At 39.8% G+C, this 25,879-nt stretch overlaps 1 protein-coding gene, 1 long non-coding RNA gene and 1 pseudogene across 14 annotated transcripts in view; 1 reads left to right on the plus strand and 2 right to left on the minus strand.

Annotated features, from left to right (window-relative positions):
- Positions 1-3,281: 3,281 nt before the first annotated feature.
- LOC105475773 (phosphatidylethanolamine-binding protein 1-like) lies at positions 3,282-4,798 on the minus strand (annotated as a pseudogene).
- Positions 4,799-11,958: 7,160 nt separating this feature from the next.
- Positions 11,959-25,879, plus strand: part of LOC105475772 (Tax1 binding protein 1) — a 91,121-nt gene continuing 77,200 nt past the window's right edge. For 12 of the 13 annotated variants that reach the window (XM_071094959.1, XM_071094962.1, XM_071094968.1 and 9 more), the window contains exons 1-2: positions 11,959-12,102; positions 18,736-18,904. In XM_071094959.1, coding sequence (XP_070951060.1) covers positions 18,743-18,904 — 162 coding nt within the window. In that variant the 5' untranslated portion in view covers positions 11,959-12,102; positions 18,736-18,742. Of the gene's footprint in view, positions 12,103-13,898; positions 13,997-18,735; positions 18,905-25,879 lie in introns of those variants that run through there. The other variant, XM_071094960.1, reaches the window with a different exon arrangement.
- On the minus strand, positions 15,445-24,208 carry LOC139362828 (uncharacterized). Its single transcript, XR_011622261.1, has 3 exons — positions 24,072-24,208; positions 18,988-19,180; positions 15,445-15,571 (listed from the first exon to the last, which is right to left on the minus strand). It is a non-coding gene; the product is annotated as an uncharacterized lncRNA (long non-coding RNA).

Consider the following 25,879-nt stretch of genomic DNA (forward strand, 5'->3'; position numbering starts at 1 on the left):
GTTAAACTTTATGTAAACTGAGAACAAATAATTTAAAAAGCAAGAGACGTGTGTGTGTGTGTACGCACTTGTGTGATTAAAAAATCAATCAGAGGGTGCAGCACACCAACATGGCACAAGTATACATATGTAACAAACCTGCACGTTATGCACATGTACCCTAGAACTTAAAGTATAATAATAATAATAAAAAAAATTTTAAGCCTTCTTAAAAAAAAAAAATCAGTCAGAGGTGAAATCTGCACAGGGCCTGTGGTCTAGTTAACAGTATGGTACTAATGTCAATTCCCTTACTTTGATATAACTATAGTTATACTAAATATTACCATGGGGCAAGCCGAGTGTATTAGTTTCCTAGGGCTGCTGTAATAAATTATCACAAACTGGATAGCTCAAAATAATAGGAATTTGTTCTCTCTTAGTTCTGCAGGCTAGAAGTCTGAAATCAAGGTACTGGCAGGTCCGCGCTCTCTGAAGAGTCTACAGGAGGATCGCTTCTGGCTTCTTCCCCAGTTTCTAGTGGTTTCTTTCAAATCCCTGGTGTTCCTGTGCTTGTACATATAGTACTTCAATGTCTGCCTCTGTTGTCATGTGGTGTTCTCTGATTCTCTGTGTACCTATGTCCAAATATCCCTCTTCTTACAAGAACGCCAGCCACCGGTTTGGGGCCCACCCTAATCCAGTATGACCTCAATTCAACTTGATTATATCTGAAATGATAAGGTGATATTCATCGGTTCCTGGGATTAGGACTCAAGCATATCTTTTTGGGGCACACAATTCAACTCAGATACTGGGTGAAGGGTACAGCACACTCCCTTTACTTTTTTTTTTTTTTTTTGCCACTACCTGTAAGTCTAATTATTTCAAAATTAAAAATTAAAAAAAATGTATCTGGAAAAACATAACAAAATTATTAACAACGGTTACCTCTTTAGAAGATTTTACATTATATTTGATACACTTCAGTTCAGCTTGGCTTTCCTTGGGAGTTATGGTATATGACTTTTGTCATTTAAAAACTAAAAAAAAAAAAGAAAAAGAAATTTGGGAGAAAAGAATGGTCTTGTCATTAAAGCACTTAGATCTTAGCCTTTTGGAAAGAAACTTTAGTAGCAGTGTGAAGGGATGGTAAAGGGATGGTTTGATGCTAGAAGCTGAGAGACTAGATAAGAAATGCGTGCACTTATCAAGGTGAAAAGAAATCAGGACCTGAGCTGGGAACACTGGTAGGGAATGGCAAGGAGGAGATAAAGGTGACAAACATTCAGAATGCAACATAGACAGGATTTGGTGACTGATTGCATATAGTGGAGTAAGTAAGAGCGAAGAGTTGAGACAAGTTCCCAGGTTCCTGGCAAGCAAGACTGGGTCCTTGGTGTTGCCATTCATTGAGGAGATAGGCTGGTGATTGTCCATTTGCCCCAACAGAACTATTCTCCACTCATTACCTCACTACTTTCTGCCCCAAGGAGCTGACCTCAAGAGACCAAATCCCTGGACTCCTTTTATCTCTGGTTTCAGGTTGGGTTTGGCCAATGACTGGTGTTAGCAAGAGATCAGAGAGAGGCCACAGCTTCTGTCAGAGAGCCCTTCCTCCATGCCCAGGTCTCAAATGCTTCCCTGACCTAGTTGGGGGATAACAGCTTCCTCTCTGTTGTTGCTCCTCTCTGTTGTTGCTCCTAGAGAGAAACTTTATAGGATTCTTAAAGGGTCCCATCATTAAACTCTCATCAATGACTTACAGAGTGTGTCATCCATTTCCTGCCAGGACCTTGATTGGTACAGAAAAGGAATACAGGTGAAGGGGGGTGAGGTGAGAGAAAGATGGCAAATTCGCTTTTAGAAATGTGGGGCTGGGCATGGTGGCTCATGCCTGCAATACCAGCACTTTGGGAGGCCAAGGCGAGGGGATCGTTTGAGGCTAGGAGTTTGAGACCAGCCTGGGCAACATAGCAAGACATTGTCTCTACAAAAAATGAAAAATTAGTCAGGTGTGGTGGTACATGCCTATCATCCCAGATCTTCAGGAGGCTGAGATGGGAAGATTGCTTGAGTCCAGGAGGTCAAGGCTGCAGTGAGCCGTGATTGTGCCACTGCCTTCCAGCCTGTGAAAAAGCAAGACTCTGTCTCTTTAAAAAAAAAAAAAAAAAAAAGGGGCCAGGCACGGTTGCTCATGCCTGTAATCCCAGCACTTTGGGAGGCCAAGGCCAGCGGATCACGAGGTCAAGAGATCGAGACCATCCTGGTCAACACGGTGAAACCTCGTCTCTGTTAAGAATACAAAAGTTAGCTGGGTGTGGTGGTGCGCACCTGTAGTCCCAGCTACTTGGGAGGCTGAGGCAGAAGAATCACTTGAACCCGGGAGGCGGAGGTTGAGTGAGCCGAGATTGTGCCATTGCACTCCAGCCTGGCGACAGAGAGAGACTCCGTCTCAAAAAAAAAAAAAAAAAAAAAAAAGCTGGGGTTTAGGATGTTTGTGTGACATGTAAGTGGATATCTATTATATGTAGGGTTGATGTCAGGAGGAAAGCCCGGGCTGGAGATAGAGATTTGGTAGATCTGGTAGTTATTAATAAATACATTAGTATATTTGGCAATTGAAAATATGTAATCATAATCGGAAATAATTTAAACCTGAGGGGACTGATGGCTGGACTCTGAGGAAGATTAGTACTTATGGGAGCAACTGCAAAATGAGAAGCCCACAAATGAAATTGAGAAGGCATATTCAAAGAAATAAAAGGAAGACCAGGATGCAATTGTATCCCAATGGGGATAAGGAAAAAGTTTTAAGCAGGAAGGAGTGAACAATTTTATCATTAGAACTTCTTGGTTGAAAAGTTTGTGGAATAAGGTCTGAGAACTGAAAAGTAGGTTGGGAAATGAGGGTCATTGATGACCTTATCATGGTAACTTTCAGTGGACTGGTGGGGGTTGAGCACACTTTTTTTTTTTTTTTTTGAGATAGAGTCTTGCTCTTGTCACCCAGGCTGGAGTGCAGTGGCACGATCTTGGCTCACTGTAACCTCCGCCTCCCAGGTTCAAGCGATTCTCTTGCCTCAGCCTCCTGAGTAGCTGGGACTATGGGTACCCACCACCACGCCCGGCTAATTTTTGTATTGTTAGTAGAGACAGGGTTTCACCACGTTGGCCAGGCTGGTCTCGAACTCCTGACCTCCGATGATCTGCCTGCCTCAGCCTCCCGAAGTGCTGGGATTACAGGCGTGAGCCATCATGCCCAGCCTGAGCACATTTTATGGGGTGAGGAATGCAAGATTAATGAACATGTAGCAGTATGAATTTTAGCCCACAACTCAAGCTTGTAAAGAAGTATGTTTTAATATATTCCACCAATTCAATTTCTGTTTTGAGTCTCCATTCTAGTTTTTTCGTTTTCATTCAGGTTTCCATTTTTATTCAACTATAAGCAAACAGCACAATTAACACAACATTCAGCAACTCCAGACCAGCTTTTCTGACTCCCATGAAGAACAATCAATTTAACAGACAAAGATGTAAGGATTCCTCCTAAGCTGTCAGCGAGCGCTGCTGCCGGTCTCCATGGCCACGTCCCAACAGCAGCAAAGCCACTCTCCCTCCTGCCTCTTCCAGGACTGCTCTTTAAAGGGGTCACAGCAACATGCTGATGCCTGTTGAGGCATCTGAGATGCACCGTGTTGGGGGTCCGCTTCAATGCTAGCCTCTGCTTGTCTAGGTGAGCGACATCACCATAAAAACACATTGTGTACCATTCTGGACTCAGGTTCACAAAGGCAGAGGCAACCAATCTTTTTTTTTTCTTTTTAAGCCTCCCTTAAAGATTCTTCAATGCTTTGCTCTATCACTGTAGACCTGGTCTTTTTCCCACCTGATTTTTTCTTTTTTACATTCCGAGTTGCTATTTTCAGATTAACAATTTGATGACCCCATCACAGTACCAAAATATCCCCCAAAATGAAGTTCAAATTTGATCAAAACATAAATTAGAGTGAGTAAAATTATAAAGGTCAGGCAGCAGGAAAAGTCACCCTCAACCACCATCTGACTGGTCAGGTGTCGTCTGTGCCAAGGTGGGCAGGAAGAGGAGAAATCTATTATACATGCAACACTGAACTGGGAAACAGGGCTTGGGTCCTCCAGGACAGTTGAGGTCCCCAAGCTAACCCCCTACTTCCCAGACAGCTGCTCGTACAGTTTGGGCACATAGTCGTCCCACTCGGCCTGGTAACATGTGCCGGCCACTGGGGTCCCGAGCTGGTACTTTTTATGGAAGGACGCCACCTTGAATTTGTCACGTTGGTTTCCAGATCGGTTGCTGAGGGGGCTCGTCACACTTGAGCTGCCTGGCCTGCTCGTAAACCAGCCAGACATAGTAGTGGAGGCCTGTGCCCTTGGGAGGCCCTGAGCCCACATAATCGGAGAGGACTGTGCCACTGCTGATGTCACTGCCCTTAATGTTGACCGCCAGGAAATGATGCCATTCCCTGTATTTGGGATCCTTTCTGCTGGGAGCAGCCGGGTCTGTCAGGACCAAGGTGTAGAGCTTCCCTGAATCAATACCATCCCACCAAATGCTGGTGGGTCTATTCTTAACCTGGGTGGGCGTCAGCACTTTGCCCAGCTTGTCCACCGCCGCCCCCGGCGTAGGTGACATGCAGCGGGTGCTGCGTCTGCTCATCCACTTCTTGCAGGCTCTAGGGCCTGGACCACTTGCTGAGGTCCACCGGCATGGCGAGGCCAAGCAGAGTGTGCAGCCGGGAGTGCCGCGGCAGGCTAGGCGCGGGCGGCAGCGGCGACACGGAGGCCTCAGCACACTGGCCCGGGAGGGCGCAGAGCCAGCGACCGCGCGAGAGCACGCGCCCCAGCCACCGCCCAGCCCCGCGCACCGCCCCGCTCCATTCTAGTTTTGTCAGGATTTTGAAATATTGCTCTGTACTAAGATAGGGTAGGGGATGTCTTGGAGACCTAGGAAGGTTAAACGGGCTGTGTGGTTTTGTCCACCTAGAGGTACCCTCCCATCCTCTCTGGCCCAGAGAAATCTGTTTCTAGAGTTGAGGGGGAGGAAAATGCTGGCTGTTCTCCCTCCACCTACATACCCCTGCCCTTGGCTTCTCCTCAAGCCATTTCTCTGCAGCCTGAATCCTCTCCCCATTTGTGGGGTTTGAGAGTCTGGAAACAAAAGCCAGAAAGATTTTCCTTCTACGTCCTTTCTTCAAGGCAACATATCTATGGGTGAAGGTTGGGAAAGTGGCAAGCTATACAAGGGGAAAATACCAAGAAAAATAGGTTAATATCTCAAATATATTATCACATCATATAGATTGATTCTTAAGAAGTTCAGCTGGGAAGGAAAGAAAAAAAATAGGATGCTAGTTGGAAGAAGATATGGGTTAAAAGGAGCTTCTTCCAGAATGATAGCAACTGTGCTTAAAGAAGCACAAGGAAGGTTCCTTACTTAAAGAGATCCTCCCCCCATGCATGGAAACCTCGCTTGACAGACTCATTACTTTATGCTCGTAGGTCCTTTTTTGAGATCCTAAGACTTGCACTAAGTTTCTCGTAGGCACAGAGATTATTACTGAGAATCAGTTTTTTTTTTTTTTTTCCCCCTGGATAAGACTGCTTGGTGCCCGAGGGGTGGGGCTGTTAAACCTGTGAAGGGTACCTGAAAAAGAGGAAAAAGTATAGAAAAAGAAAGATTCAGGAAGGGGAATTTTGTCTACTCACAGCTTGTCTTAGAACTTGCTATATCACACTACGTAACCTCAGAAGCCAATTTTCACAATTAACTAATAAAATATATTACAAATTACTTTCTAAAGATGCTCAGCCTAAGTACTTAGTAATAATTTCATGTTTCCTTTTGTCCTCATGGCAGGATCAGCCTAGCCATGGTCTCTTGTGAGAATAAAGGCATTTCTTTCATCTATTAAACCCAATGCTAAATGGCAATAAATCATCATTCATTGAATTCTGCAACCTAAACTATACCTTACTGAAGAAATTCTAGCCCCTATGCATCATAATTAACATCAAGTAGCAGTAGAAAATTGCAGTACAACAAAGACCTACATTTTGGCAGCAACCCTACTTGGTTGGAACCGAATGAACTCTGAGCAATTACTTCAGGGGAAGAAAGAAAAATAAACAAGACAGGCTCTACCTATGAAGCTAAATGAAGCAGTAGAGTGGTTTGTCAGTCTGGGTCCAAATAGCAGAGAAAAACCACATAGGTGATATGAACAAGGAAAGTCTAATATAAAGAATTATTAACTATAACAGGAGATTGGAGTCACAAGGCTAATGGGAGTAAAAGGAACTCTAAAAAATATAAGAATGGCTGATATAAGGAGAGACACCACCCCTAGGACTGAGATAGAGTGTCCAAGCAAGATCACCTCTCAGGGCTGACATCTAGGCCCTGGAGAGGGCACGGCTGTGGGTCCCTGAATAAAGTCCCACAGAGAAGTCTCACAGAGAAGTCCTTGTGTTGCTGAGCTGGTGAAACTTACTGGAAACTCACCTTCTGGAACTTGCCAGAAATCTACCATCTGGAACTTGCTAGAAATCTGCCCTCTGCATCTTGCTAGAAATATGCCTTCTGGAACTTGCTGGAAATAGATGGAAGATGAGGGAGTACCACAGAGACAATTCTTTCTAGAAGCAAGACAGTTGCTTGTAAAGACAAAAGACAATAGGAGCTGGAAGGAAATAGGGAGCTGGAAAAGTTTTAAAAATTGAAGAGACTTCAGCATGTTTAAAAAGACAACGGAAAAGATCTCGTGGAGATGGGGGTCTTGAATATAAAAAAGAGATGATGTAGAGTTCCTGAGAAGGTGGGAGGTGTTGAGATCTGTGAAATAAAAACATATTTGAGCCTAAAACTTTGATTTAGCCTTGGTTAAAATTAAACATTTGAAGATTATCTTAATAACATTTCCTTAAAATAATTTTTATTAACTTCAATTATCATTGATACACAGTGACTCACAAAATACAGGTATTTAATAAGAAACACTGGGAAGGAAGAATCTTGTTGACATAAGTACCTTAAAAATTCAAAGTACTTTGCTGGCTATTACTCTTCTCAGTAAGATGAGGAAGAGAGGTTAGAGAATATTTACATTCTAGTGACCTTTCAGTTGCACAAGGAACAAAGAATACTGTTAGGAGCCAATGGGGCAAAGGTCTTTCTGAAATATAAACCTCTGCAGGCTCTGTTTCTTAGTATAATAAATTACAGTTTCTCTTTTTGATAGTGCAAGAAACTTCCCAAAACACTCTATTTTAACTTCAAAGTTTCTGCTTAGTATTTCCAGACGTAAACTTTAGTGTAAAGCATGTGATGACCACAAAGTCCGTGACGCATTTGTTATAGGAAATTTTCTTTAATGTGCAAGATAGGAAGTCAAGGGAATTTATGGTGTTGGAAGTCATGTTAATGAAATTATAGCCTATGGACTCTAAGTTGGATACTGAGGGAAGCATTAAAAGAAGAAATGGACTGAGATGCTGATGAGTTTGAAAAATAGTTCTGCTGGGCATATCTGAATGAGCAAGTTAGAAGAATAGGAGGTTGTGGTCAAAGAGTAGGAGGCTTGCTTTTCAAGATGATGACAAGGGCCAAGGTGTGACCACAGAAATAGGTATCTGGAGCGGAGTGGAGTATTTGAGATGGGGGATTCAGGAAATTAAAATGCTGGGATGTTGGCCTTTTCATTTTAATTTCATCCAAGTAGACAATGAATGGCTTAGAATGGAGAAGGAGACTGTGCACTAGGTGACAGTCTTCACTGAATGAGGAACAGTGACTTGGAGATCAGAAGATGACAGCCACAGGGAGAGAAGACGGAGCATAACACAACAGTGTATACCTCAAAGGAGCAAAGGTGTTTTACAAGCATCTAGGTAGGTAATGGTTGGGAAACGAGCAATGAGTACATCAATAAAATCTAATAGATAGGGAAAGAGAAAATAACCCTATTTTAGAGTGTTTGGAATCCTCTCTTTCTTTGCCTATCCAAAGCCTACCATTATTCAAATCTCATTTTTAAAGCCTCTCTTTTTAGATTGAGATCATCCTGGCCAACATGGTGAAGCCCCATCTCTACTAAAAATACAAAAATTAGCCGGGCGTGGTGGCGCGTGCCTGTAATCGCAGCTACCCAGGAGGCTGAGGCAGGAGAATCGCTTGAACCTGGGAGGCGGAGGTTGCAGTGAGCCAAGATTGCGCCACTGCACTCCAGCCTGGGTGACAGAATGAGACTCTGTCTTTAAAAAAAAAAAAAAAAAAAAGCTCTCTTTCTAAAACAAAGGTTTATAAAGGGTTTTTTTTTTTTTAAATTAAGAATCATTTATAGCAAAAGGTATCTTTAATACAAATTCTAATGTAAACCATTGTTCTAAGAAAGGAGAACAACTCATTTGCCTGGCTTTTAAAACCTGTAATGTTTCTAATAAAATATGTCTATTTGAACTTTTTCAAAAATTTTCAATCCTTGTTTTGCTATCTAATTGTCCCATCTGTGCCTTTTAAATTATATTATTCTCACTATGTAAGCCTTTTCTTCATCTTTTCAAATCTTATCAGTCTTTTGAAGTTTAGAACCCAATCTCTTTTACAAAGTCTAGCTAATTTCAAAATTATTCTGTATATCTTTCTACTTTATTTCTCAGAGTCCATTTCCTGCAAATTTGACAGTTATCTATACCATCCTGTAATATCTTGACCTGATTTTAAGCAGTTTCAGGGAAGAAACCATGCTTGATTCCTTGTTTTTCCCAGAGCACATAGTAAATGAACAAAACGCTCTTAGTAAGAAGCAACATGACACAATGGTGAATGCATGAACTTTGGAGGAAATTATTTTTGGTTAACAATTTTCTTCCTGATTCCTTTGTCCAAGCTCTTAAATCCTGACTGGAAAGTCCTCCCCCTATATCTCCTCATCAAAATCATACCTCACTTTAACAGTCCAGGCCTGCCTCTCCCATGAGAAGTGTACTGCTAACACTAGCCTGTACTTTCTCTCATCTCTAAATATCTGTCTTCTTATTCATTTATTTACACTTTAGTTACCTACATTTTCATGGGCTCATTTCTTTTCTTCCTTTTGCTATCATAAGTTCCTCTAATGAAAGAACACTGTCTTTTAAATATAGTCAGCATATTTTCCCAATCAAAACACAGGACAACTGCCTACAAACTACTTGAAATTGTAGTTGTTCCAGAAAAATCATGGGTTACTCACTGATTTACTTTCCAATAATTCTCTCAATAGGTCTGCAATCCCTTATTTACCATTTTGAAATCTGAAAAGCTCTGAAAATTGGCTGGGTGCGGTGGCTCACGCCTGTAATCCCAGAAGGAGAATCGCTTGAACCTGGGAGGCAGAGGTTGCAGTGAGACGAGATCTTGCCACTGCCCTCCAGCCTGGGTGACAGGGCAGAGGGCAGAGACCCCGTCTCAAAAAAAAAAAAAACAAAAAAACCTCTGAAAATCAAATGTTTTCTTAACATTTGGTGGCAGAACCTGTTTGACCTGACTCATTTGTCATTAAAACTTGACCTGAACCCAAGGGCAAAGTGGCAGAACCTGACCTGAAAAACTTGATCTGAAGTGAGACTATACACCTCATTTATCTTAGTGTGATATTCATAATTGTTTTGGAAAAAAAAGTTGACTGTGGGTGCTGCCCCAGATAGTGAGAAATGTCACATAAAACACACCTCTCTAAAGTCTGAAAAATTCTGAATTCTGAAATCCCTCTGGCAGAAAGATTTCACTTAAAGGAAGTGAATCCATATCTCTTCTAGCCGTAGTCCACTGCCATACACATAATAGGCTAACTTTAAGAAATTCAATTAAAGCCGGGTGCAGTCACTCGTGCTTGTAATCCCAGCACTTTGGGAGGCTGAGGCAGGTGGATCACCTGAGGTCAGGAGTTCGAGACCAGCCTGGCCAACATGGAGAAACCCTGTCTCTACTAAAGATATAAAAATTAGCCCAGAGTGGTGGTGTGCGCCTGTAATCCTAGCCACTGGGGAGGCTGAGGCAGGAGAATTGCTCGAACCTGGGAGGTGGAGGTTGCAGTGAGCCGAGATCATGCCACTGCACTACACCCTGGGTGACAAAGTGAGCCTCTATCTCAAAAAACAAACAAACAAACAAAAAACCCAACCCCCCCCCCCACTAAACCCAGAAATTCAGTTAAATACTAAGAGAGTATCTATTTATCTTGGTGGGAAAAATGTGGTGTAAAAATTAAAGGATCATTATTAAAATGAGTGAAGCAAGTTAAAATTCCAGAACAAATACCTTCCTGGGGAAAATAAGGTCTAAAAATTCAAGAAATTATTAAGAATAACAAAGTAAAAAATACCTGTGAAAATGTCTTTCGAGACTAGCCTGACCAACACAGCAAAACCCCGTCTCTACTAAAAATACAAAAATTAGCCAGGCGTGGTGGCTGGCGCCTGTAATCCCAGCTACTTGGGAGGCTGAGGCACGAGAATCGCTTGAACCCGGGAGCCGAGGTTGCAGTGAGCTGAGATTGCGCCACGGCACTCCAGCCTAAGCAACAAGAGTGAAACTCCGTTCCCCACGCCCCCCCAAAAAGACTTTCAATTGTGGTTTTTATTAAGCATACTGTTTTTCTGATTTCATTAACTGAAAATTAGTGGTCATTAAAAATTTATTACATGTGAATAGGAATATGATTTAAACATACAAGGAGTGACATCTCTGACAAATTGTGCTTATAAAGTTCACTGCTATGTTTACATTTCTTAAGGGACACAGTTATTTCTACTACCAGAAGGCTGCTACCAGTAACGCGAGTGATAACTTAAGTTGATTATTCACACCGTTTTCTTCATCCATAAAATAAGGAGACTGGGACTAAATGACCTGTTAAGGTTCTTCTGAAATTCTATGATCAAGTATACTACCCAGCACAAGATCAAGTTAAAAAATGTCAATACATAGGAAAGAAATCAGTCTGTAAATACTGAGAACCTGTATTATCAAAGCTAATGTCTTCTGAAATAACTGGAAGTAAAGATGAAAGTATATGAAAGATAATTTTGAATGTTCTGTATTTAGAATGTGCTTCAACATTTAACGCGATCTAATTTACATACCTTTCAGGTGCTATTGCAAGTTTTATCAGGGTTTTATGGCAACAGACGAATATGATGAATTCGAATGGGACACACTGGCTTCTGTGAAGTTAGGATTCAAACTGAATGTCTAATATAGGAAGGCAATACATACAAAAGGCAAAAGTGATTTTAGAAATAACAGAACGCGGGACAAAATTCACACACGGAAAATGATATGGCTAACAAAAGCCGGTAACTCACAGAAATGCGGGTAGAAAAGAGGCCTCTCTGCTGGAGCGAGAGCAAATAGAATCAGACGGCATTAGAACTGAAAGGCTCCTAGGAGCTTTCAGTGAACAAAACTTCGTAGTCAAAAAAGCACAGGACTGGGCCAGGAGTTGAGAGACAGTCCTGGAGTTTAGGTGTTTGCAGCCCTAGCCGTGTGGTAACTCCCTTGCTTCTCTGGCTATTTCCTTATCTATAAAATCGGTGGGTTAGTTTAGGCCGACTGAGACGCAGGCAGGGACACGGTACTGTTCATGGACCTCTGAGCTGCCCCTTCCACATCGCGGTTGAGTTACTTAAATCTCTGGTGTGTTTCCCCATTTCGTATGTCAAAATAATAACATACAATCAGAATGTAAATCCAGACGCATTGTTTTTCTGCGATTAACTTGCTGAGCGAAAATGGCAAAGACGAACGAAGGAGAGAACCATTCGGCCTGCGAGAGGAGGCACGCCTGGGTCCAGCTTCGCGTCCCGCGGCGCAGTAGGCTGGGGGCGTGTCGTCGCGGAGCGGCGGGGCGAACCCTCCAGGAGGCGGAAGAGACCGCCCCGTGGGCGGAAGTGACGCAAGGCCTACTGTCGGCTGTGAGGGTAGGTGTAGCCGGTCTTTGGGGGTAGGCGGTGGTGGCGGAAGAGGTTCAGCGGCTGATGGCGGATCAGGATCGGAAGCCTGTGTAACTTTCTCCCTTGGTCCGGGAGTCTTTCCACTGGGTAAGGCGCCTCCCCGGTCCACCCCAGCACCTTGTGCGGGTCGGACCCCAGCTGCATCTCTTTTAGGGCTCGTGCTACACCCCCCTGCCCCTGTACTGTAGGGGCCTGGCCGGTCTCGGGAGAGGTCTCAGTGGTGACGAGGCTTTCCTTCCCGAGAACAAACCTTCCCTTCCGGACTGCGATTGTGACGGGGGTGTGGGCGACTCGGATCAGCCGTAGAGTTTTGGAATAGCAACGGGTGGCCGCCCCACGCGGAGGGAGGCCCGCGGGACAGGTCTTCGCGATTTGGGGGAGGCGTGTGGGACGGGTGCCCTTTGGCTGGGGACGAGTGACGCTGGCGACCCCCGAAGGAAAAGCTTCTGGTGTCCAAGGCTCAACTCTGGGATGACTGTTTTGAGGTCCCTGTGGGTGTTACCGGCGCAGTAAGCTGAGAAAACACGTAGGTCGCGTCCGAGAAGGACGCTGGGGTTTGCCTCTGCGGAGAGAAACCCAGCTGTTTTGGTTTGAGTCGCCGGTGGCGAAGGGGGCGGAGACTCCCTGCGCCGCCTACTTTTGAGGGCCGCGGGCGGAGTTGGCTGTTCCGGCTGATCTCCTGCTTCACCTGGAATCCTTTCCCCACCCCGCCCCAACACACCCCGCAGGTTCGCGAGGTGTGAACTAGTCCCGACCGACCTGCATTCCTCGCTTAGAGAATCTGTGGCTAGAGTTTAGCGTGCGCGTGTACACCTTATTAGTAAAAAATAGAGCTTAGCATGCGTTTGTGTGGGTGTGTGTACACACCTTATTGGTAAAAGTTTTGTTGGACAACACTGGCATATGACTTTAGACGTACAGTGTTAGATTTCCGATTTCACACAGTGGTTATGAATTGCTATTATGTCAGGCTTTAGATGGGAAAATCTTAATTGTTCAACTGTCTGCATTCTGCTGATGTTAAAATTTCTACGTGCTGTGCACGAACAATTACTAGTTACAAGTTTGGTGCTTAATTCCAAAAGGATTTAAAGAGATCATTTGAATAGAAACTAAAAGTGGGTTGATTGTCCTCAGTGCTTTTCGGGTTTAGAGAAGGAGCTGAGGACAGCCTTTCTCCTTCGTTCTGTTCTTTTCAAGGGTAAACTTGAAGTATTGTTTGATGATGCCGACTTCTAATAAAGTTTTATTTATTTTTCAAGCTGTTCAACTTCAAAGAACATCTTACTGTATTTTTTGTTTTATAGCCATCACGTTCTTTTTTTTTTTTTTTTTCCTTGAGACGGAGTCTTGCTCTGTCTCCCAGGCTGGAGTGCAGTGGCACGATCTCGGCTCACTGCAACCTCCGCCTCCCAGGTTCAAGCGATTCTCCTGCCTCAGCCTCCTGGGTAGCTGCGATTACAGGCGCGCGCCACCACGCCCGGCTAATTTTTGTATTTTTAGTAGAGACGGGGTTTCTCCATGTTGGTTAGGCTAGGGTCGAACTCCTGACCTCCTGATCTGCCCGCCTTGGCCTCCGAAAGTGCTGGGATTACAGGCGTGAGCCACTGCGACTGGCGCATCAAGTTCTTAAATTGTAGACCGCTGTTTGTAGTTCTCACTGCAGCGATGTTTGTAGAATTAACCAGTAAATATCTTTTCCATAACAAAAGTAAAATTTTGGAATTCAGAGTTTCAACCTTTTTAATGATGTTGAAATAATTATGGAAGATCCTAACGATGCTCCTTGTATACTTCTTTTGGGGACTTTATTGTATTCTTTTGGAATGGATATGTAAAATCTGGGCTTTATGCATTTCTGTCTTTTTAAAGCTTATTTTGTCCCAAATAAACCTTCAGAAGAAGATAAAAATGTCCTCTCCCCTAATATATGTGGGCCAAGATCATAGCATTTTGGAAACCAACTTATAAAATCTAAGAAGTAAGTAAAAGTGGTGCGGGTGACACCTGAGCGGAATGTCTTGGCACTCAGGTGTAAAGGATTCTGGAACTAGGGATGCCTGCAATGGTGCAAGTTAATAGACTGGGGCCTTTGCTTTTGCCTCCTAGAAAAATTGCTGATTACATTTTTTTGGAAGCAGAGGTCTGTTGATAGTTGTTAAGTTTTTCTTTCTTTGAGCCACAGTGTGAATAATTGGAAACTGTTTGAATGTTGGACATTTTTTGCTTTCATATGTTTGCGTGTCCTATCGGACTGAAGTTTGGAGATAATTCTAAAGGTTTTTTAGCTGAGGATGTGAAAAACTTTCGGTAACTCTGTCAACCATTACCTGAATTATAACACTTGTAAAGATACAAAGTGTTCATATTCTAAAATGCAGTGTTTCTGCTGCAGTAGGTCTTATGTGGAGTGTTACTAATCTGTTTCATTTCTTTATTTGCTTTGGTTTTCCTATTACGGAAATTTTCAAACATACACAAAGGAGAATGAACAGTAAAATGAACTGACACTTTACTAATCTTGTTTTATTACCCCTCTAACATTTATTTTTTTCCCCTGGAGTTTTTAAAGCAAATCTTAGACATCAAGACGTTTCATTTACAGTTAGTTTAGCATCTTTAACTGATAAGGACTTTAGAAAAACACAGAATTGCCATAATTATATTATCACACATAACAAAATTATTTTTGAATTCTAATTGTTAGGACTGGCAAATTATATTTAATATTTATCTAAATTAAAAAGCTTAATTTGGCTTCATATGTTTAATGTACAGAAGTTCTTACTATGATCTATTTTTTAGTAAGTTCACTCAGGCTTATATTTTTGGGCTAAAGTAAAACAAGTATTGGGAACCACTGGAAAAATACTACCACAAAAGTCAAATCTGTTTTGGGGTTGAAAAAGTTCCAAGAGGAGTAAGTAAAGATAATGTTGAAATGCTTCCCCACCCCCACCCCATGTTTATTTTAGCTGTATACATAACTGAGTGCCCACTATGTATTATTTATCTTTTTTATAGACATTAATGCATTTGCAAAATAATAAAATTGGAATTTAGACCAAAGACTCTATAGTATACAGTTTACAGCGTAACACACATAAAGAAATTCTAGAGGCATTGGAGCTTGAGGGAATGTAGGAGGAAACCTGAAAGAGGGCACTGTAGTCAGCATGTGTAAGCATTTCTGACTTTGTTTCCCAGCCAAATGTGTCTGGTCCCTTGATTGTTGACTGGACGTTTTGTACTTATCCTTGGCTTGCCAACTTACTATACTCCTGTTTGTGGAGATGCACTTTAGAGAAGGGGAATCAGAATTTGACATGGTAAAGCTGCTTGCTTCTACTTTGCTTTTTGTGTAGGGAGTGTACTTCTGTCCAACTGAGAGGAGGTTTGTACTTTTTCTCAGGATGTTAGTGAAGCTACACTTCCCAGGCATTACCACAAGGTGATGCAGTGACTTTGCATATTGTTTCTCCTCTCCCATGCGACCTTGACATTCTCAGTGAATTCCAGCATTTTTATAAGCTTGCCTGTCTCTTCAGTCTGTTATCTGTAGGAGGAGTGAACCAGAGGAACTATGTAGGAATTATAAATTTTATTATTTAAAATGGGTTGATTAATGACATAATTATATTTAGATTGCATTCATCCATGTAAACTTTTTAAATGATTTGTAGCTATATTTTAATAAGAAGAGTAAAAAATGACAAGGTACTGGAATGACTTTTGTAAAATATTTCTATAATTATAGCAATTAAATTTTAAAAAGATTGGAGTGTTGGAGAGAGATTAATGAAGGCGATTAATAGGATAATCACAAATTATTTTACTTTTCAGACTTGTAAACATTGTGAATACTATATTTTAAAGTGAAATACTAGTGTTTTCTATTAGAAAATGTTTTCTAATAGAAAATTTTCTATTAGAAATTCGGGGGAGGGTTTAAAAATGGGATTTCTGGTTAATAGGGCTATTTAAAACAATAGAAATAATACATTTATATATACTTGTAAAAATTCAAACAATAAATTGATGTAAAATTTAAAGTCCTTAAGTCTTGTTTTTACACACATCCCTTATAAGACTATTAACTCTATAGTGTATACTTCTTGAGTTCCTTTTGATGCATTTGTAAACATATACAAATACATATATGTATACCTATGTGCTATTTTGTACCTCAAAAACTTCAGTGAACTAAAAGTATAAGGTTGGATTGTGGATTTTTAAAAACTGTTTTAATTGAGGTTAACAGAAGTTTAAACACTTTTGCCTTGTCTTATAAAAAAAATTGTTACAGCTTTGTTGTTTAATTTATTTTAGGAAATGACATGTTAAATTTTAAGAAAAAAGTATTATTCTTAATCAGCTTTTGATTAAAAATATGGGACATTTATTCTAAGCTAGTTTATTTCCTTCTTACTGAAAATCTTTCCCAGAGGAAGTGTGACTGTTCACTCGCTTCATAGAAAAATATTCTCTTGATTCAATTTTGGTAGTTGTATCTAATAGATGTTGGTTCAGTTGATTTAGCTATAGTTTCTTTTGTTGGTATCTTATAACCAGTAGTGACTTTTTTTTTTTTTTTAAAGAACTGGAATTGGTGATTTTTTCCTCTTTCTTAAGCCACTGACTTGAAAAGAGATTATCATTAATGACTTCATTAATATGACCTCCCTGGGAGCCCAAATTAGCTCAGACAACTCAAAGAAACAAAATAATAGAACTCTTCAGTTATTTTAGAGTTCTCCAGTGTTTGTAAATGCTACCTTTTCATTTTTCTGATGGCTTTAGATTACCAGGTAGAGAGTGTACATAGTTAAGTCTTTCCATGAAATATGGTTGCTGGTAGCAAAGTCCCTTTGTTAGTGCAGAGGTAAAGGAGGATTGCTACTGAATATACTCTTTATCTTGGAATGCTTGCAAACCTCAGGTAGGGAGAGGCTAACAACTAGCCTGATACTCTACAGTGGTTTCCAGGTTCATGATTTACAGTCTCTTTTTGGGATATCCATTATATTCAGTAAAGCAGGACTTTGGCCGTAACAGAAGCAGAGGGGGACATAAGAAGAAAGTTGGTATTTTTTAAAGTGCTTATTATTACAAAACTTTAAAAATTTGCCTTAGTATTTCAAACAGGTCAGCAAAAGAAACAGTTGTAAAAGCACACTGTTTCAGATCTTAGCAATAAGCCTTCTTACTAATGGCTAAAATATGAGTAGAGCCTTACTGCTGTGCTTGCTCTGTAGAAACTTCATTGATTTGTGAAGTAAATTAGATTAATTTGGTTAGCAAAAATCTTGCCCCAGTTTTCCCCATTATTACAGAGATGCCTGTTTTAATGACTCAAGCAAGTGCGGTCAGGACAGTCATAGTTTCTTATGTGTATTGTAGAATTAGTGATTGTACTGAGCCTGTGACAAACTCTGCAGATTGCTTTTTTGGGTAAATCCTCATTTGTTTCTGTTTTCTCAAAAGTAGAGCACAAAATAGGGAAAACATTTGGATCTTGCAGTTTTTATAATCTGCTTTCACCATTCATCTGCTATCCAGTGCTTGGTGTTTACTAAGCCAGTGAGCGTTCGTGAATTTCTAATAGATTTTCAACAGTATGTATTTTATTAACACTACATTCCTATTTTTATTTTTAAATATAAGTTTATTTTAATCAGTAAACATATGGAAAGGGTACATGAATACTAGAAGTCGAAGTAGGATCGTTGGACCTAGGATGAAATGATAGGTTTGTTATAGGTAGAGAAGAATGAATAAGCTGAGCCATTTCAAGTAGACCAGCTAAGATTTTACATGGTTTGAGAGATTTGAACAAGCTTGTACCAGAAACCCAAGAAGACAGGCTGGGTCTGGGATCTGTGGAAATGAGTGAGTTAGTAGTAGAGACTTAAGTTGTTGGATAGTGGTTCTCTTTTCTGGTTGCATACAGGATTGAGATTACTTGGGGAGATGTGGGGGCAGGGATATGTATATTCATATACACACCGACAGACACACATGCACACACCCCCAGGCCCCATTCCCAGAAAGTCGTTGTCATCTATTTATTTATTTATTTTTTAAAGGCCGCTAATGATTCTAATGTGTAACCAGGGTTGAGAAATGCTGGTCCAGGGGATTTAGAAGGGCAGGAATGTAGGCACAGAGATGTTAGCATCAGGTTTAGTTATAGGATCCCAAAACCTAGGGAGAGGGGAAGACATGAATGGGTTGGGCTAGGTTAGGGAGGAAAATGATGAAGCTCAAAGGTTCTCATAGGAAGGAAAAGTTAATTGACCCATAGCCATTAAAATACTGACTTTTAACTGTCCTTGTTTCTGTTTCTAGCGTTCGTTACTAGGAGCCAGCAGGTTTATATTGGCAGCATGTGCATGAAAACAGCTCTGGTTCATTTGGTTTTGATTCAGATAGATGCAGAGGGCTAGGCTTTCCAGGAGAGTTGAATTTTTGGTTTGGTTTTTTAACTTTTAAATGCCCACATAACTTTCTGAGCCAAATGGGTGTTAGTTATTTTCCAGTTTGTCTGTATTTTTATATTTAATCATATTTTTAAGAAGTTGCAGTATTTACAAAGTATATATTTTCTTAATTATGACATGCAAATATTCATGAAATTTATATTAAATATTATGTATTTTCTGAAGGCATAAGTTTATTCTTAGTTGGTATAATTTAACTTGTATGAATTACTTGTTTCAGATTCACAATGGCATCCTTTCAAGAAGTCCCATTGCAGACTTCCAACTTTGCCCATGTCATCTTTCAAAATGTGGCCAAGAGTTACCTTCCTAATGCACACCTGGAATGTCATTACACCTTAACTCCATATATTCATCCACATCCAAAAGATTGGGTTGGTATATTCAAGGTAAGAAAGCTTTCGGAATATGTTCTCCATGTAAACACTTTTAATTTTCTTTTAAAACAGATTGATAAGTAGCTTGTACTTGCCTTTTCTTAACTCTGCATTAGACTCATTTTTTTAAACGTCACCATGAAATATTTAACAGTGAGGAGTAGATAAAATGAATGTTGGGAACTCCATTTCACCAGATTTTCCTTTCTCATCAAAAAGTTTATCTTCACTTAAGGACTTGTGAACATTTTTTCAGAATCTTCTTTTCCTATTTTCTCCGTTCATTACCTGAAAAAAAAAAGATCTTTTTCTTTGGGTTCTTATATTATTTACTGTCTTTTCCAGTCATTTGAAATTAATTTTATACAGCTTGACAGTCATGTTATTATCCCTTCTACTGTTGTCCTGCATGGCTTAAATATTGCTCAGATTGTATTACACAGTTTTAAGAGTATTCTGTTTGTATTACACAGTTTTAAAGTATTCTGTTTAACATGACTGAAGAGTAAACTCTTTGATGGCAGGAGTTCCAGTTCTTATATTTTACGAGTGATTTTGTATAATACTTTCTTGAAAATAAAGGTGATCATTACAGTGGTATACCTCACTATGCAGGACGTTTTCTGGCAATTTTAACTCTTCAGAATGTAGTGGAAAACCAAAACATAAGAGTGTCCTCTGAGCAGTCAAAATAATGTCATGAATGTCCAAACAGTAAAACACATTCACTTTTCTCCTGTGTTATTCTGTATTCTTCCTCAGAATCAGTTTGTTTTATTTTAGTTAGGATTTTTATGGGCTTGATATTTTGATTGTCTAACCTGTATAAAGTTAAACGACAAGGAAGAAAGAAATGAATAGCTGCTAGAAATTAGGCACATTGAAAGTGTCTAGAAGTAAAAGTCCAGCCTGATGGGAAGGCAGAATAACATTTGGACAAAACAAAGTTTTGGCATTTAACGACTTTTAGTTCCTTTCTTTGAATTCCTCATTTCTTGATGTTTCTGAATACAACATAATAGTTATTTACTGTAGTTATTTACCGTTTACTTTTTGTGTCAGTTTTTTAGGCTTGTTAGATCCCAAAATGGAGAAACATTCATTGTAACCGTTTTATGAAATCAGTAGTAGTTTTTAAATTTTATTTCTTATTTTTTGAGACAGGGTCTTATTCTTTCACTCAGGCTGGAGTGCAGTGGTGGGATAGTGGCTTACTGCAACCTGACCTCCTGGGCTCAAGTGATCCTTTCCCTGCAGCCTTCCAAATAGCTGGGATTATAGACACACCATGCCTGGCTAATTTTTAAATTTTTTTGTAGAGACAGGGTCTCATTATGTTGCCTAGGCTGGTTTTAACTTCCTAGGCTTAAGTGGATCCTCCGTGTCCCAGCCTCCCAAAGTGCTGGGATTACAGGTGTGAGCCACCGCACCTGGCCTCAGTAGTAGTTTCGATTTTATGGGAGATACTGGTATCAAGTTAAAGATACTGATTGAGAACTGGTGTTTTCTGTAGTAACAGAGCAGAGTGGAAGAAAACAGAAATGTGATTGAGGAAAAAGAAGGGCATTTCCAGCAGGAAAATGGTATAGGTTAAACATCCTAAATCTGAAAATCTGAAATGCTTTGAAATCCAAAATTTTTTGAATGCTGACATGATGTGCTAAGAAAATGCTCACTGGAACATTTTATGTTTTGGATTTGGGATGCCCAACTAGTAAGTATAATGCAAATATTCCAAAATCTGATGACCAGTTTAGAAATCCAAAGCACTTCTGGTCTCAAGCATTTCAGATAAGGGATATTGAATCTGTATAAGCAGAGGCTCAGAGGTAGGAATGTTCATGAGAATGAGTAAGTCAGTTTACAGCATAAGCTTCAGTTAGGGAAGTTGTGGAAGATGAGATTGGAGATAAGTTTCATTCTGTCTATGGAAGACCTTCAGTGTTAGACAGTTTATAGACTTTTTTCTAAAGGGCAGTGAGAAGTCTTTGTATATGTATGGGTTGTTTGAAAAATTATGTTTCAAGAAGATGAATTATTACCTTTTTCCTGCAGACTCCTTTTTTATTTCTTGTATTTTTTCATTTTTTTACAGCCAAAAGCCTGTGACTTTCCCTTCAAATCCAAACATCAGTTTTAACCATATTATTACTTACATATTTCTAAATCCTTAATATCACTGCTGTAGTTCATGCCTTCTGTATTTTTTACCAAGACTATTGCAATAGGTCACCTGTTTTACCCCACTTTCATTCTTGTCCTCTAACCTTTGTTTTTTGACTGCTCTATATAAGCTGTAAAATGGAAACCTGAACATCTTTCTGTTATTTGAAACTCTTCATTAGTTCTTCATCATCTATGGAATAATGCCAAGACCAAATAACCTAGAGCCACACAGGGCTCCTGTATAAGATTTAATTTCCAGCTTCATTTTTGGTCATTCCTGCTGCTGCTTTTTTGCTTTGGTAATGCTGAACTATACTTCTTTCATTGTGCACTTTAAGGATTGTAAGTTTTCTCTCAGCAAAAAAGAAAAAAAATCTTCTGTTTAATACTTTTTCCATCCTTTTTGCCAGGATAAAACTTTAAAACTCAATAGGAAGTTCAAGCATATAGTAAAAATTTCAGGTAATACAGGAAGGCTCAAGGAAGAAAATAATCATGCTTAACACTTTTACCTAGTGTTAACTGTTGTTAACATAATGGTATATAGCTACATGTAATAAAATTACAAATAATTATACACATGCATAATATGTGTGTAATAAATATATACACACATACTACTGATGCATCATAGTGTGTGTATATATTCATTGAACCAGTTTCTTAATATTGGAATTTACAGTGTTGCTAAATGCTTATCATTAATACGTAGTAAAGTATTAATGTCTACCTATCTTCATTTTGTCTACTTATTTCATAAGGTAAGTTCTTGGGAAGTAGAATCACCATGTTTATGACATTGTATGTTTTTAAGCACTTTATGTGTATAGCAAATTGCCCTCTAAAGTGATTTTGATAGACACCATATTGACAAGCAGGCAGGAAGAGAGTGCCTGGGTAGCAATTGTAAGGGAGGAGGAATGAAGATGGAAAAGTGGTATGCTTGAGAAAGTGTTAAGGAATTTGATTTGCTTGGGACAACTATCAATTAAAAATTTATTATTATTATTTTTTTTAGAGACGGGGTTTTGCCATGTTGCCCAGGCTGGTCTCGAACTCCTGGGCTCAAGCGATCCACCTGCCTCAGCCTACATAAGTGCTGGGATTGATAAGTGCTGGGATTGTAGGCATGAACCACCGTGCCCAGCTGCAGATACCAGTTTTAGAAGATGGATGGGAAAGGTTAGTTTGGATCATGTTGTAGATTGTTTTAATATTTGAGGGATAGTTTTTAAGTAAGGAGTAATAAAGTTTAGAAGTGAAGCTTAATCTTATAGTGCTGAGTATGAGAAATTGGAATTTGAAGAGAATGGAGGTAAAGAGAACATTTAGACTATCCTAATTTTCTGTGTGAAATAGTGAAAGCCTAAAGTGGAGAAGGAAGTAAGTTGTGTGTAATAATCCATAAATAGAATTCATAGGATATGTCAACAGTCAATTGAATTAGGACTGGCACTCATTCTATGGCATCTCAGTAAGGAGGAGCAAGGTCATGTGTTAAAAGTTGGGGAGGGCTTGAGTATAGATAATTGTCCTTGCTACTGTGGAAGAATGTCACAGGGAATTGGAGTAGCTTAACCAGAAGATTACTAAGCAGCAATTTTATGACTTTCTCCAGAGAGATTCAGCATTTGGAATTGTGTCAAGAGTGCCAGAAGTGGCTGTCATTCAAACTGGGTGTTGGAAAAGGGTGGGAATGGGAAGGGAAGAGGACGAAGGATACTACGGTGGTTTTGAGTATATTATTGAAATGATTGACTGATAGTGAAGTCCAGGTTGGGTAGGGAAATGAGTGAAGCCAAACAAGGGATATAGACCGAGTTGGAGGTTTTTGTTCTTTTTAGTTTTTTTTACTCCCTCTGCAGTATTGATTGATTCGTTTTAATTATAATGAAAATAAACATATAACTTATGTTTATTATTTTATACGTTCACCTCTCATCTGAGCATTATACTCCCTATTTTACAGATGATGGAACTGAGGTCCAGAGATTAAAGTGACTTGTTCAAAGTTATCCATTACACATTGGAGCTGAGATTTGAACCTTATGTAAATTGGCATTCAATAATTATTCTCTGGCTGTTTGGTTGAGCTATCTGATTATTCAGAATTAACAGAGTTGCTAATAAGTTCAGCATGGATTTTCTTTAGTGACAGAATTGAAGTAAAATTACAGGAAAAGATTTAGAACTGCACCTGATGCAGGCTGGGCACAGTGGCTCACGCCTGTAATCCCAGCCCTTTGGGACGCTGAAGCGGGCAGATCACTTGAGGTCAGGAGTTTGAGAACAGCCTGGCCAAAATGGCAAAACCCTGACTCTACTAAAAATATAAAAATTAGCCAGGCGTGGTGGTGTGTGCTGGTAGTCCCAGCTACTCAGGAGGCTGAGACATGAGTATCGCTTGAACCCAGGAGGTGGAGGTTGCAGTGAGCAGAGATTGCACTAGAGCACTCCAGCCTAGGTGACAGAGCGAGATTCCGTCTCAAATAAAAAGATAAAAAGAACTGCACCTGATGCCATATCTTTATTATTAAACCAACATTAATTGCAGTAAAACATTATATGTTACATTATATTTGAGTTTTGTTCTGTTTTGTGTTTATGAATTTGATTTGGTCTTAGTTGTATAAGTACATAAGCATGAGGAATTGGTGTATGTTTAGATTTATGCTTAGTACAAATTAAATTACCTTACAGTTAAAGACCCCCAGTGGATACCTGAAATTACAGATAGTACTGAACTCTGTTTACATTGTACTTTTCTGATACAGTCATACCTATGATAAGGTTTAATTTATAAATTAGGCACAGTAAGAGTTAACAACAATAACTAAAAATAGAACAATTATAACATGTAATTGTTATATTACCTGATAGCCGGCCTGCATCATTAGTAACTCTGTTGCTAATTTTGAATAATCAGATCTTTCACTTAACCAAACAGCCCGAGTAAAAGTTATGTGAATGTGGTTTCTCCCACTCTAACAATATCTTATTGTACTATACTTACTTATTTTGGGGTCTTGGTTGACCTCAGGTAACTAGAACCACAGAAAGTGACACCTTAGATAAAGGATGACTACTGTAGTAACATTACAAGTCCATTAGTTTTTGTTTTTTAAACTTTAGAGTTTTAGAATTCTCACATCTCCAAGATACTGTTCTAATTGGAATTCTCACATCTCTGAGATACTGTTCTAATTGGAATTCTCACATCTCCAAGATACTGTTACAGTTGAGGAAATTGGAAGTGCAGAGTGGTCATGTGATGTGTTTAAAGTTACATTGCTAATGCATGACGTACCCTATACTAGACAGACAAAACCTCCCTATAAGATACTGTTTTCACTGCATCCTGCTGCCAAGCACATCAAAAACTAAGTTGCCTGATTAGAAGGTGGATCTAAACAGTGATTTTATTCTTGAGTATCCTGTTTCAAGCTTTTGTTTCTTTGTTCCTTGTTTTTCCTTTTCCTTTTCAAATTTTTTTCCTCCTCCTCCTGTTTTCCTGCCTTGGTCTCCCCTTCGGTCCTGTCTCATTCCACTCATTTTCTGTGTAAACAAAAAAGTCCTCTGGTTTTAAAAAAATAATTATAATTATTATATTATAATATATAATATATACATATTTATAATTATAATTATTTATAATTATAAAATTAAAACGTCCTATAGTCCCACTACCAAAGTATATCCCTACCTAATATCAATGGTTAGCACTGTTAATGTTGTATTTCCTTCCAGCCTTGTTTTATTAATGGAAGGAGACTTTCAGTCTTTTTTGTTTTTGTTTTCGAGACGGAGTCTTGCTTGCTCTGTCGCCCAGGCTGGCGTGCAGCGGCGCAATCTCGGCTCACTGCAACCTCCGCCTCCCGGGTTCGCGCCATTCTCCTCTCTCAGCATCCCGAGTAGCTGGGACTACAGGCGCCTGCCACCACGCTTGGCTAATTTTTTTGTTTTTTGTTTTTTGTATTTTTAGTAGAGACGGGGTTTCACCGTATTAGCCAGGATGGTCTCGATATCCTGACCTCGTGATCCGCCCACCTCGGCCTCCCAAAGTGCTGGGATTACAGGCATGAGCCACCGCGCCCGTCCTCAGTCTTTTTTCTAATATATGTATTTTGAATGTTGCTGGCATATCTCATGTATTTTTTAATGCCGTAATTTTTTCACTTAATCACTTACAATTAGTTCTGTACCGTTTTATCTCGTTGAGGAATTTATGCTGTTTATGATATTTCTCTCTTGAATCAATGTTGCATACTCCCTTTGTATATCTAGGCATTTTTGCAGTTATTTTTTTCCTAAAGGAACTTTTCTGGTAGCATGATTTTTAGAAGCTACATTGTATACAAAAGAAGGAAAATGAATGCTCCTACCCATTGTACTCCTAGCTTCCCCAGTGATGTCTGTTGTTATATGTTTCTGGATTAGAAAAATTCATAGGCTCATTTTATACTTTTTTGTGGGCTTTTTTCCTCACTTAATTGTATTTCTTGGGAATCCTCCTATATCCATATGTAATCAGCTCATTTATTTTCAGTGCCCTTCCTGCTCCAAGGCTTGTCTCCCTTTATTCCTCTCCAAACATCAGCCCCTCTTCTCTGTTTCTTTCTTTCCAACTGGTCTCTCGTATGCTTTCCTCACCCTAATGTTTCTGTCTTTTCCTCAGTGTTTCTCCAGGATTTATTATCTTTATTTTTTCTAGGTAACTTTGATGTCATTATGGTCTTCTGTATGTTCTTTCTCAGAATTTCCTTTATGATCAAAACTTACCCGGCCGGGCGCGGTGGCTCACGCCTGTAATCCCAGCACTTT

Source organism: Macaca nemestrina, chromosome 4 (assembly GCF_043159975.1).
Source record: "Macaca nemestrina isolate mMacNem1 chromosome 4, mMacNem.hap1, whole genome shotgun sequence".
NCBI classification, from domain to species: Eukaryota; Metazoa; Chordata; class Mammalia; order Primates; family Cercopithecidae; genus Macaca; species Macaca nemestrina.